A 14,808-nucleotide genomic window follows, 5' to 3' on the forward strand; every position below is an offset into this window, starting at 1 on the left:
CTTTTATGTATATAATATCAAAATCATATTCTTGTAGTGATGCACACCAGCGTGCAAGACGTGAATGTAATAACTTGCATGATAGCAGGAAAGAAAGAGCTTGATGATCAGTATAAAGCTTAGTACGTTTTCCCCGTAGAAAGTACCGAAACTTGCGAAATGCCCATACTATGGCAAGTGTTTCGCGCTCGGTCACTGAATATGACTTTTCGCATTCAGTGAGCGTGCGGCTAGCAAAACTGATAGGTTTGATGACTTTGTTCATTTTCTACATGAATTTGGAATAAAAATGCTCCGAGCCCATAGGAACTTGCATCTGTTACTAGGCAAAAGTCTGATGATGTCATGTCAGGATGACATAACAACGGTGCATTTACTAAAGCATTCTTAATCGCTTCAAAATCTGTCTGACAGAACTCTGTCCATTTCCAAATATTATTTCTTTTGAGTAAAGATAGAAGATGTGGACTATTAAGAAGGTGGTAGGGTACAAATTTCCTGAAGAATGAAGATAGGCCAAGTACGGCTTTGAGTTGTTTACAATTCTGTGGGGATGGAAAATTCTTAATTGCATCAATTTTTCTTGAATCTGGATAAATGCCTTCAGTTGATTTGATGTGACCAAGAAATTTGATTTCTCTCCTCCCTAATTTTGTTTTTGATAAATTGATAGTGACACCTGTGTCAGAAAATTTAGTCAGAAGTTGCTTCAAAAGATGAACATGTTCTTCCCAAGTAGTGGTGGCAATGACAATGTCATCAGCATAAACTGTGATTTGCGATAACAATTGTGGTCCAAGAACAGCATCTAAGGCTTCAATAAATACTCCAACACTCGCTTGTAGACCAAAGGGTAGAACACAAAATTGATAACTACGTCCCTCACATAGAAATGCAGTATATTTATGGCTGTTTTTATGGAGGTTCACCTGCCAAAACGATGAGCGGAGGTCGATATTGGTTAAATATTGTACATTATGAAATTTTAAAAGTTGTTCTTCCAAATTTATAGGTCGTGTGTTGATTGGGATTATAACTTTGTTAATTTCTCGTGCGTCCAGCACTAACCTTACACTACCATCCTCTTTATTAACTGCTAGTATCGGACTGCAATACGGTGAATGTGACCTTTCAATGATACCCCAAGCTTGCATTCTTTCAATCTCTTTCAAAACTGCGGGTTTCTTTGACCAAGGAATATTATAATATGTTCTACAGTATGTTTTGTGTGGTTTAACATCCATCTCATAAGTATAGCCTCTAATAATTCCAGGTTTCTCCACTACCTCAGCAAATTGCTGCAAAACTTCAAGTAATTCAAGTTGTTCCTTCGTCAGATATTCAGATTCTGTGCGTTTCTCATATAAGTCATTAGGTTTAATTCCCTGATACAGCTTCATTAAAAGTTAAATCACATATGTTTGTTGCTGGTGGATACACAAAATGTAACTGTTCAAACTTACCTTGTTTACTGTTTAAGTTTTTACCCTGTGTTAACTCTATTGTCAGTTGTTGTTGGTTTACGGTTAAATGATATTTCCCTTTTCCTAAATCTATGATTGCTTGATATTCATTCAAAAAGTCAATTCCTAATATGCAATGCATAACTAATTTGTCTACTACCAGAAAACTGTAATTGAGTGGTATATTTGAAAATGTGAAGTTAATTAGAGCTTGAAATTGCACGTTCTTTGATTTGTTACCGGTGGCACTTATAATGTGACAATTCTGTACTGGGAATGTTTGTATGTTCATTATTTGTTTGAGTTCATTACATAAAGACATTGAAATGACACTTGCTGCTGCTCCTGTATCTAACATTACTTCCACTTCATAACTACCAATCATAACTCGTGTGTCCGCCCCAGTAGCTGAGTGGTCAGCGTGACGGCTTGCCGTCCTCTGGGCCCGGGTTCGATTCCCGGCTGGGTCGGAGATTTTCTCCGCTCAGGGACTGGGTGTTGTGTTGTGTTCATCATCATTTCATCCCCATCCGGCGTGCAGGTCGCCCAATGTGGCGCCGAATGTAATAAGACCTGCGATATGGCGGCCGGACCTGCCCCGCGAGGGGCCTCCCGGCCAATGACGCCAAACGCTCATTTCCATTTCCATAACTCGTGTTATAGCCTGAATAATCTTCTTTGTTTTACTGGTACTATTAAAATCTACATCCTGATATAATTCTTTTTCTATTTTCTTACTGTCATCATATCGGAGAAAACAAATCGTCGGTTCCGTTGCACTCTGCTCCCTCTCGACCATAACTCGAGCGTTTAGCTGTTGCTGCGGGTTGGGTTCATTGCCCAACTCAATAATATTTACATTTCTGTCGCGTGTCACCCAAGTATCAGCTGTTTGGTTGTTGACATTACCTCGCGTCGCATTGGGAGTTCCGTTAGGTAGGAATTGAGGGTTGCTGTATTGCATGTGTCGTGGCGGTGGTCCATTGTGATTTCCCCATACATTATTTCGCCCATGACTGTTACTGGTATTGTCATTACTGTTATTCCTGCAATACATGTTTGGATGTTGTTGTATGTTGTTTCTCCGAAAATATCCTGGATGGTACCAGTTATCCTCTCTTCTTTGATCTCTACAATTTCGGTTCCTTCTTCTGTTGTTATTTTGAATATAACTGTTATTGTTCTGATTGTAATTACTGTTTGGATAACCATTATAGTAATAATTACCGTTTACTTGCCAATGCTGCGAGTTGTTTCTCCTAATATGGAATGGATTTGTCCCAGTGTAGTGCGAATTGTTTTGTTGTGGTGTCGGAGGCAGATTCCAATAGCCTCTGTCATTTCTGTTGTGCGTACGCGAATTGCTTGGATGGATCGGATACAATTGTTTGAAATTCCTGATCTCATCTCTGTAAACAACATCTATCTCATCAACATAACTGAAAAAATTCTTTATGTTGTCCTCGGACACTCCTTTTAATTTATCACGATAAGGAAATGGTAAGTGGCTTTTAAGTGTTCTATTTACGTCTGGTAAATCTGCTGGTTTTGTCCAATATAATGTTTTGTCTAGGTAGCGTTCAAAGTATCGATGTAAAGTCTCTTTCTTCGGGTTGTAAATTTCTGGATTGTATACTTCTCGTTTTAAACTTTGCTGTTCTGTGATCGACCAGAATTTCTCAAGAAATGCTTGTTCAAACTGTTCAAATGTTAAACATTGTCTTTTCATTGCTGCTCCCCATTTAGCTGCTCTTCCACCTAACAAATTTGTAACATGTCGAATTTTATCAACTTCTAACCAATGTCTCGGGAAAATACCGTCAAAAGAGCGGATGAAAACAATCGGATGCACTTTGTCTTTCTCATCACATGAAAATGTCTGAAAGTATCCATGTCGTACTAATGTTTCATCAGCTACTCCCGATGGTATTATGGGTCCTGCATTTTGTGTCAAACTGTGCACAGTATGTGGTGATGTCTGATAGTAATTTTGATCTTGTGGTAGCATTGAAAATGGTTCATTGGGATTTGTATCTCGCATTGGTAATTCTATTTTCGGCTGTGTGCTGGGCCTAGCATTATTCAGATTATCATTTGTGTTTTGGTTGCCTGTTATGGGTTTTGGTATCACTGACAAACTTGGTATTACATTTTCTTTAAGTTTACGTACCTCTTTCTGAATATTATCTGTATCTCCCTTTACTTGTTCCTTTGTCTTATCTAAAATGATCTGTGTCATTGTCTCAAACTTCTCATCTAAATAATCATCACATAATGTGCATTCATGTACAAGTTTCTCTGCTAGAGTTGTATCATTCTTTAAAGATGCTATATCTGCTCGTCTTCAAGTTTTTCTAACTTTTCCTGTAAGGATTTCTGCTCCAATGTTACATAATTTAATCTGTCTGTAAGGTCTGAAATCGTCAGGTTTAAGTGTTCTTGATTTGTTTTTACGGAATTGTGTGACTGTCGTAATTCGTCAACTTGGGTACTGGTTTTCTGTTGTTCAAAAACTACTGTTAACAATTTCTCATTACATCGTCGTAAGTCAGTTTTTGTCTCGTCACTGAATTCCACAAATACCTTTTCTTGTCTCGTAACCTTGTCTGATAAGTCAGTAAATTTCCTTCCAAGACTACTGGTGGTTTCTGTCAAGTCAGCAATTTGTCTCGATTGTTTTTCAAAATTTTGTTTTATGTCTGTTCATCGAATTTAGTGTCAAATTTTCCAATGTCACGTTTTAAATTGTCATTTTTCTCGTCCAAAGCGTCAAATCTTTTGTCTAAAGTATCAAATTTTCTGTTTTGGTCACTAAGTAACTTTAGGATCTGGTTGAGCATGTCAGAGTCCCGTGTCTTAGTTTCGTCATGTTTTCGTGTCTGATTGATGTCTGGTTCTGAAGTTGACGTTGTCAATGTCGCGTTTTGTCGTGTAGTACTCACTCTCCATTCGCCTGTATATCTGTTTAAATATAGGGGTTGTTGTGTTAGTCGATCCGGTAAAATTATGTCTTGAACATCCTCACAATTAAGTTCAGTATTCATTTGACTGTTGGACATGTTTTGCAATGTGTCACTTTCACTAAGCTCGTCCACGGAAACAATTTCTACGCGTCTAGCGTCCATCTTGCGATTTTCGTAATTAATTGCAAATAAAATTTTCCAACGGCAAAAAAAAATTTAAAATATATGTTGAAATCTGAAATCTCTCTTATGGAAATGGATATTTCTGTATGATTTTTAATTAGAAATTGAATTATTAAACTGGTACTGAAATTTCTATCTCACAAATAAATGACTGTGAATATGCTCTTCCCTTATTATTTGCAATAATAGTAAATCAATTTTAACTACAATTTGGAAAAATAATTTCGAAATAAATGGATCAGAATAAAGGAAGTACAGATGGCTGCTTGAAACTGGAAATAATGTAAATTTCTGTACTCACAAATTCCCCCCCCCCCCTCCCCCCTTCAGTCTTATGTTGCAAATGTAGCGTCAGATATACAGTTTTCAATCCAAAATTTTTCTCTCGCGTCCTTGCAAATTATTTTATGGAACGTTATCCTTTTCTTTTTTTTTTAACAAATTAATTTCCTCAGCATGAAAATGAAAATTAACACGAATTAATAACAGGGCAAACAATATTGTTGTAAATTTCATGCACGTAACATTACAATTGAAATGAATGAGAATTAGTCTAAATTCACTTTCTGATGATGCTATTAAGTGATTAAAATTAGATAAAATGTCCAAAATTTATAATAAATGCACTTGTATCAAATCCGGAGATTGTAAGTCCTGTCACCAGGACACCATTTGTAGTGTTTCCTTTCCTCGGGGTTCTGCCGTGAAAATATAAAATAAAAAATCTGATTGGGTTTTGAATTTTGGTGGAATAAGTTATGGATAAGGCGGACTTCATATTACTGATTGAGATCATGCTGTAATTTGACCGTGCATGGCAGACTGGGTCGGCAACACTACAAAAAGCGACTGAATGGAAATAGCATCAGAAACTAATTGAAATTTACCTTATTATCTTGTTAGAAACACAGTACTAATTACAATATAGTCTTCATGGCTGTCCTAATTTCTCTTGTAGGACGACCTGTCTTTCACTTTTTTCAGTCTGTTGAAAACTTCTTCAAGTTGTCACTGTCATGATCAATTTACAAATTTGGCGATAACCACCTCGAATCACTATTGAAACAACCTCGCTTTGTAATATAATTTTAATTTCCACCCAAAAGCACATTCAACACAGCGCCGAAAAATACACGTCTTTCGTATGAAGATGAGAGATAGAGTAATCAATTAGTTGTTAAAAAACAAACACCTACGCAAAAGTAAAAAAAAAAAGGAACAAAATTATTTATAAAAATCGGTCGCTGGCGCAGTGCTCTTCTGCATGTGCGATCGTGAATTATATCTTTGTATTGGCGGAGGCACGGTAGTCAAAGTACCATTACAGTAGCTCAGATGGTAGAGCACTTGCCCGCGAAAGGCAAAGGTCCCGAGTTCGAGTCTTGGTCTGGCACACAGTTTTAATGTGCCAGGAAGTTTCAAAATGGGTGCTCTTTTCTCTTGTAGTGAGGTTGAACTAAAAGAGGAAATAATTCAGTTTCAAAATAACATTTCCTTAAAGTCAGAATACAATGAAGATAACTTTTGGAATTTAGTATATGTAAAAACCTACCCTAACACTGTAAAGGTGTGCAGTGGCCCAGTGTAATGTTAAGCTCCCTCTATACAGCTTAAGCGTTTTTGTGGACTTACTTGTTGAAGAATGCTGGTTCTGCTTTTTGCAGCGCCGATGTCCTCTGCTAGCACCGGACACTTCTCCGAAGATTTCACTGCTAGGAAGGGGAAATTTTCACTCTCTCTTTCTCTTCTTATTTAAAAATACGCTACTCATGGAATATCATTCAATGTACCAGAACATATTTATTTCCACTTTGTACAAAAAAACAACTAAACTTTATGACGTAAGCTCCCACATTACCGGGCACCCAAGATCAATTAATTACACATTTTTGAACACAATTAATACATAAGCTTTTACCGTGGCTGACTATCCACGTCCAGTCCACGTACTTTCAACAGCAGTTCAACGTCTACTAAAACAGTCACTATCTCGAGTCTCTCCATTTGTTTTTCAACAATACAAAGCAACATTACTCTTTGCAGTCGGCCACGGAGCTTCCGGGCCGTATCTGTTTCTCCCTTCCGGTTTCCCCTGCACAAACAATAAATGGGTGAAGTATCCCGTGCTCATCCTTAGGCCCTGCTTTAAAATAACACGTGTTCAAAACGGCTGGAACTCAAGTGTCTCCAGACTTTTGTAAAATTCTGGGGGCACTACACGTGCCATCATATGTTTTATCATCTTTTGGGTGAACGTATCTATGTGAGGTAGTGTTGTCAATGATGAGCTTGGTGAAATCTTAACTGTAAAAATAAATTGGCTGGTACTCATCTTCCAGACTGTGTAAGCAAACTATTCTAGGTATCCACATCTGTCAAAAGGCACAATATTAGGAAGAATTCCAGTAACAGCTGGTAAAATTGTTGTTTATTGAAATACATTCAGTTTCGTGGCCTAAAGCAGCATCGTCAGGTGCAACAGTGTTAAAATGTCTCTGGCGTACACATCGCTCCTAGTCAAAATTTACTGGCCAGTAAATATTGTCAAAACTATGGTAGATAAAAGGTAACAAAGACGTGCTCCATTAATTTAGGACAAACTGCTCCATCATTTGGGACAAATTGCTGTCTTGATTTGGCCACAAAATTAGTTGTGTTTCAATAAACAACAACTTTACTTGCTGTTAGTGGAATTCTCCCCAACGTAAAGATTGTGTAAGGTCAGCTATGAGAAATTATTCACTAGATCGTAATAAACTCGCCAATGATATGTAAGTCAAGTATTTGAATAAACTTTTTTCAGCATTTTGATGGTGTATATTTCAATTTTTTGACATGGTTAATATATTGAAAATTAAGTTAAGCAACTTTTGATGTAGAGAAAATTACCTTTTATGTATTTTGTGTGATTAAAATGATTAATTTTGGCTGCAGTGTTGTTTTGTGCTTAAGCCTTCATGAATTTTTACTCAGTAGATTTCTGTCTAAACAGACTAAATTGCATGTATAAGATCTTAAGCCCAGCAATGAAGAGCAGCTCTGGTGTAGACTAACACCTGGTGCAGTGTGACTTTCTTCATTGGACATTATTAAGTAATCTTGAAAACATGATTTATCCTCCAGGTGTGGACTGGCCCAAGCAAGTTTCCAATTTTCCCTAACTACCAGAAAAGTAGATCTTGCCAAAATCTGTATATTTTCTTTCTTGTTTCTCAGGAAGAAATTCGAGAAATTACGTCGGAACCAGTTTGATCCTACTCGACGGATTTTAGCCACTACGACTGCCAACGTGTTGGCATCACCCAGTGAAATAAATATTATTCGGCCCAGTTTCAGTACTACTTTTCTTCCAGCACACTATCAGAATCCAGCACTGCAATTAAAAAAAAAAAATGACAATCATCTTTCAATGTCGGAACATAGGCTCCTTCCCTCGCTCTGTGCAGTCCGATCAGTGTTTGCCCATCAGTGTGATTTCTGCTCGGCATCTGGAGTGTGAGGACACGTCTGTATCTCATTTGTGGCCACGACCGTGGAGGTCGAGCATAGCAAAATTACAAGGGCTATCAAAAAGATTCCGTTCAAAAGCCATACAGTCCAGAACAGATACGCCAATGGGGCAAAATCACTGCGAGCATCGAGGCAATTGTCCCACCGATGCACTAGGTCGGAGGCACCCTTTTGGTATGACACCATGTCCTGCTATGTGAAGAAGTCCGTAGCTGCTGCACACCCTCGTCGGACAGGAACAGTCGACACTTTTTAAGGGACAGAAGATGTGACAATGGCACAGGGAGAGATCGGGACTATAAGATGAGTGCTCGAGTGTCTCCCACTCGAGTCGGCATAACTTCTGTGTGACGACATTCCCGATACAGGGACGTACATTAGCGTGAAGCAGCAGCACCTGTCATCACACTTTTCCCAGAAGTTTTGCCTTAATTTCACACACATTCTCCATTCTACAACAGATGTCATCCGGTGTGTGTCCTTTGGCAGCCGAGGAAATAATAACAGCACGTCAGTCCTGTTTGGACGCATTTGGTAATAATGACACCACAGTTCACGTTTCCGCATTTACCGGACGTGTGTCGAGAAAGACACAGTGCCGCACTAATCCCTTACCTGTGAGTCAGTGCTCGTATAACCACAATGGAGTCCAACTGTGTTGCAGCAACAGCCTCGAATGGAATATTTTAGATTGCCTCTTATATTAATTGAAATGTAGTTCTGGATCATTTCTGGTCACGTCGGCAATTGTACGAGCCAGTGAGAGCACTGCTTTTCCGTGTCCATTTCTTTCCTTGGCGGATAAGTGTATTTCCTCAGCAGAGATGAAACCTACAGAATTGGCTATCTTCCACACGTCTCTGTGTGGTGATTTCAACTGACCAGCCAGGTAACATATTTAAACTAATTTATCTGGAAATAAATAGTCTTTAATGCCTACATGGAGCTCGCATGGCCACGGTCGAGTGTGATACACTAATTGAAAACGAGTAACAAGACACAAAACTAGTGCACGTCACAATCATTGCATGTGACATCCATTACGAGACTTGTTTACTAGCGTGGATACCATTATAAAAACTTCCTGTTCAATCAAAAAGATTTACCTAACTTATCAAATTGCCAGGATCTCTGTTATAGTGGAAATTTGTCACATTTTCACTCTTCGCAAAAAAAATTGACCGAAGAAAAATTTTCATTTTCGATTATGATCTCGTCTTGCCCTCTCGTCTTCCACTGGGTCATTATACCGTGTAATAATCAGACAAATCATCTTCCACCATCACTCTACAGTTTCGCTAGGCGATACAATACCCCGGCTGTAGTAGTCAGGAGTGAGAAAGGAAATCGTATGGAAAAAAAGGCAATCTAGACACATTTTATGTCAGTTCAGTTTAATAATATCCTTCATGCTTAACAACAACAAAATGTGACCTCAATGTAGCAGCATATACATAAATATATATAAAACTTGAAATAACAAACTTTAAAAAAATGGAAAAAGAAATCTTATAGTTTTGATTCTCAAAAACTGTACCACATTTCATTATTAAGACGGCAAAAAATATATTGTTATAGTCTTTGGAAGAACAAAGTGTATTAAAGATACTAATAAAATTGCACTCCACATTGATATGTTTATAAGACTATCACAAAATGGCACTCCGAGCATACGGGAGAACTAGCTGCACAGTGACAGTCGTAGTGAGATTCATTTCATTTCTGGACTAATTAGAGGTTTCAGACTGTGGGCTCCAATGCAGTGCGCACCTGACAGCTCGGGAGAGATTCGGCAAGATTTCTACTTATGGTACTGTTGATCCTGTATAGAAACAGAAATCCTAAGAAATTGTCGCATTTTAATACCTTCTTCTCAGGCAAGACGTCTGCCACACAGGAGCTATATTTTTTTAAATCTTATCCAGTTTAGAAACATATAAAATCCTTTTCAAACGAAAAAAAAATTCGGATCCGACACAGAGAGAATGTCGGCCGAATCATTTTCTGTGTTACTGTCCTGGCATACACATTAAATGATTTACAGGAACTGTAGAAACATATCTTTGGATGACCTGACAGTGATTTGAACTGTCACTCTGTCAAGTGCGAGTCTGTCGTCTTACCGCTACACCTCTTTGATCGGTAGTTTTGTTTTCCAGTGCTCCCGCACAACGAGAAATGGAATTTACAGTTTTGTACAAAAATATGTTTACCCAACACCTGTATAACATAGATAGTCAATAAATTTACAGAACTTCCACCGCCACAAATTCATCATGGGACGACATCCAACGTTTCCAATAGAGGTGTCTCCGTAGTCGATTTGCTACCAAACATTTGCTGTATTCCTTTGGCCACTGTAAATGTGTGTGAACAATTGCATGACAATTTATGTTCAACAGATTGTGTGCTTGTGCAAACTTACATAATACTCAGGAAATGAAATTATAAATCCCCAAACTTGTCATGCTCTAAGAAAAGAGTGAATGCAGTAGTTGTTATAGAGAAAGAGATTTTTCAGCAGTGAACCCAGAACCTGACCTTTGTCGAGGTGAAAAAAAATTTATTATTATTATTATTATTATTATTATTATTATTATTATTGGGTAGTTTTACGTTTCCTCTACTCGGTAGTGGTTGCATTGCAAGTTGCCATTAATCTTTTAACTCTGCCGTGGAATTCAGAAGTGGTCAATTCCGGCCACTTCCTTCCTGACATTCCACACACAGAGGCTGCGGAAAAGGTCCGACCCGTCCACAACAAAAATCAGTAGCAGTTAAGACAAGTAAAGCTGGCTCACACTTTCAGCTGCACCCACTCTTTGAACTATAGGCTTAATTTGAGGGAGAAGTTTCTGAGAATGTACTTTTAGAGCTCAGCATTGTATGGCAGTGAGACATGGGCTGTGGGAAAACTGGAACAGAAGTATTTGAGATGTGCTGTCACAGAAGAATGTTGAAAATTAGGTGGAATGTAAGGTAAAAATAAGGAGGTTCTCCTCAGAATTGGCGAGGAAAGGTATATATGGAAAACACTGAGAAGAAACAGAATGATAGGACATCTGTTAAGACGTCAGGGAATAACTTCCGTTGTACTAGAGGGAACTCCAGAGAGTAAAATCTGTAGAGGAAGACAGAGATTGGAATACATGCAGTAAAGAAGAGAGGACATAGTTTGCCAGTGGTACTCTGATATGAAGAGGTTGGCACAGGAGAGGAATTTGTAGTGATAGAGAGAGAGAGAGAGAGAGAGAGAGAGAGAGAGAGAGAGAGGGAGGAAGGAGGAGAAGAAGAAGACGAAGAAGAAGAAGAAAAATTTGTGGTGAGGCTATTTAACTGTAACTGATTTTGACAAATGAATATCACTGCTAAATTTGTGGAATGGAAACCAAAGAAGTGCTGGAGAGGATATTGTCCATGCATGCTGTCAGATAGTCTCATGTACCTAAAAGTGGAAAAAGAAGATGAGTTTTAGCACACAATCTCACTGCATCTTGAAAGAAGAGGATTAAGTAGTGTGAGGATAGTGACTAACACAATGAACTATTTACAATTACTTTAATGAATTTTAGTGGTGCACATTTTGCTTTAGCGTGTGAACACAAAGGGTAGGTAGACATATGTGCTATCTGGTGTGAAAAATGCTACAGCTATAGACAGCAGACTGCATAGCGATTAAAACCACAGGAGCCACGGTTAACTGTAGAAAAGATGCCACTGACCGACAACCCAAAATTCTGTTAAATATGAAACCTGAATGAGAAGAAGAATTTGTAGTGTAGTATTGTATTAAATAAATACAGAAAACATTTCTCTCAAAATACTGGGCCAATATTCTCAAGGGCACATGATAGAAAGTAAAGGTAAAATTTGTAAGCTCTACGTGTGTCAGTGAATAACTCCAGGTAAAAGTCAGGATCCACTACAGGTCTGCTTAAAAATGCTCAATCCGGTCGGGAACTGTGTTACAGAACTTCTGCAGAAACTGACTCCACAGACACTTTTGTATGCTCACATAGTTCTAATAGCAGAATCTCTACCAAAAATTGGAGAAAATATTAATGCTCAGTGGACGGGTCTGTAACGTAGAGGACTTACGAGTGAGTACGGCCAAAATGGAGTACATGTACTGCAACTTCTCGAGAACTGTCACTGAGTCTCAACTGCAGCTACATCTATACAGTGCCCTCATGACAGCGACAGGTAACTTTGGGTACCTCGGGTCGGTAATAACACCCACAGCTTCCACAGATAGAGACATCAAAAATGGTATAAACACCAGGCAGTCAAAATGGAGGTCATTAAAAGGAGTGGTCTTCGATGCAAAAATGCCAATCCGAGTCGAGGGAAATACGTAAAAATGATCGACAATACCATCACTGAGATGCGGTTCACATTGTCGGGCCATGCACAAATCGGACGAACAGAAGCTACGGGCTACAGGTAAGGGTGCTAGGACAGTATGGAGATATAGTATAAAACAGCATGTACGAAGTTCACTGAAGGCAGCAAACATAGCAAAAATTATAATTGCATAGGGTTCTACAGCCAGTGTCGGTTGTGACAAAAAAGTTTTCCGAGTACGGTACCACGTCACAGTGTAAGAAACAGTACTGGGGAACCCGACATTTCGCCCACGGTTACAGTGGCCGTCTTTTCGACTGTAGTCCTAGATGGAGGCCACTGTAACCGTGGGCAAAATGTCGGGTTCCCCAGTACTGTTTCTTACACTGTGACGTGGTACCGTACTCGGAAAACTTTTACGTCAACGGTGGGAAAGCTTCGACAGGACTGCCTACACTAGAACGGTGTGTCGCGTACTATGACAAGACGGCACCTGTTAAAAAAGAAGGGAGTTCGCAGATACCTACAGAATAGGACGACCTGGTAATGACGAGAAATAGAACGACCTGGTATTGACGAGACTGCACCTCAAAATGATGTAAATACGTTCAGAGCGGTGTAACAGGACTGCAAAGGGAGTCGACCCCAAGAGACACGGAGAATAAGGCACAGAAAAACAGCACTTGAGAGCAAAGAGACACCAAAACTTTGTCGTAATGAATAAAACGTCATCTATAAGCAATGAAAGAAGCAGTAAAATAGATCACTGGAAGCAAGCAGAAACTTGCTCTTTTTAGAAATTTCACAAGTGTTATGCAAATGGCTGAACTTTACAGGATGCTGAGCCTCGTTACATCTATGAAACATTTAATGACACGATGTAAGCATCTGCAGTGCAGCACTACCTAAAATGTTTAAGTTCATGGGTTTACTTGGTTAAAAGGAAAGTTTTGGAAAGTGATGTTTATATTCAGACACAGGACATGGATAAGGGTTAAGTCATCTGGATAGGTGCAACACAATGGGACAGCCATAGTGTTATTTCTTCCTTTAGTACTCCTTGCCTGTTGCAGGAGAGAGAGAGAGAGAGAGAGAGAGAGAGAGAGAGAGAGAGAGAGAGAGAGAGAAGGGAGGGGGGGGGGGGGGGAGCAAAAACATCTTAAATCCTCCTAATATAATAAGAGGGAACCAGGACAGGGTTGAATGTACTAAAGAGAAAGGCTCTCTGTGAAACTAGATGCAACTAAAATATGACAACCAAAGGTACCTACTGCAGCAGAACAGCTGCCCACTAAATGAGAAGAGGTTTTCAGCCAGCAGCCTTTTGAGTAATTTTATTCTACTCTCCTGTTCCTTTCATCTGTGGCACAGGTAGCGCACAACTGTCCCCGGAGCCCACAAGTCACCTTTTCGCTTGCACACTGGATGCAGAATGACACATTCCAGCCGTAATGATATATATTGAGGGTATAGAAGATATAACAACATTGGACTTGGACCTGTTAAAAGTTGACACAGAACTTCCAAACAAAAGCTGCACCTATTCTGTGATTATCTCACTACTTTGTCTTAAAAAACTCTCTCTCAAACACACACACACATCCTCTGCACGTACTACACATTTAACAAAATGATACATGGAAGATCTGAGAGAGACTGGCAGGCAGCACATGGAAGATTAGAGAGTATTGCTTATTGCTTACACACACAGACATGTGAGCAGTGCCAGCTGTGTTATCTGGACTGTCCAGACAGGGAGACCTGGAGGGGCAGTGAGAACAGCTGCTCCCACGGCGGCCGCACCGCGTCCAGGAGGGCCGACACGACGGCCGCACTGCCCATCCGGAGCACCCAGCGGATTTCTCGTGCGGTGCCGGACGACTCGTCCAGGAAGACCGGTGTAACTGTCTCCCCGTCCACTTCCTGGTGTAACAGACGGCACAGATTTCGAACAGATGTAGCTGCCAGTTAATAAATACACCCAGATATACGAACAGTATATCCGTCGTGCAGTTTTAAGGCTTTTCTGTTATGCTACACTTTGCTGAGACTCTCAGGTTTTCCGTCAGGTACAGCAGTGTAGTGGTTAATAAAAAAGAAAAAAAGAAGAAAAGAAAAGGTTGAAAATCTGGGAAGAAATGGTGAATAAAAAGGGGTTTTTAAAATCGTTAATGACCGTGAAAAAGGGAAAGAATTAAATGCAAATCGGACTTCGAATTACAGAAAATCTATTGGACTTCGTGATTTGGAAAAGCTATTGGTGGGGTGGTCCTTGTGACGTTTCTGAGCAAAAGTCAAACCAATTTCCACTACAAAAATTATTTGAAAGAGAACAGAGAATAACA

The 14,808-nt window shown here is 39.4% G+C and overlaps 1 protein-coding gene across 1 annotated transcript in view; it reads right to left on the bottom strand.

Annotated features, from left to right (window-relative positions):
• Nucleotides 1-9,508: 9,508 nt before the first annotated feature.
• The window catches only part of LOC126428465 (serine/threonine-protein kinase 11-interacting protein), a 294,026-nt gene continuing 288,726 nt past the window's right edge, over nucleotides 9,509-14,808 (bottom strand). Inside the window, exon 21 of the mRNA XM_050090398.1 lies at nucleotides 9,509-14,386. Coding sequence (XP_049946355.1) covers nucleotides 14,198-14,386 — 189 coding nt within the window. The 3' untranslated portion in view covers nucleotides 9,509-14,197. The remainder of the gene's footprint in view (nucleotides 14,387-14,808) is intronic.

The sequence above is a fragment of the Schistocerca serialis genome, chromosome 12 (genome assembly GCF_023864345.2).
Source record: "Schistocerca serialis cubense isolate TAMUIC-IGC-003099 chromosome 12, iqSchSeri2.2, whole genome shotgun sequence".
Classification (NCBI taxonomy): domain Eukaryota; kingdom Metazoa; phylum Arthropoda; class Insecta; order Orthoptera; family Acrididae; genus Schistocerca; species Schistocerca serialis.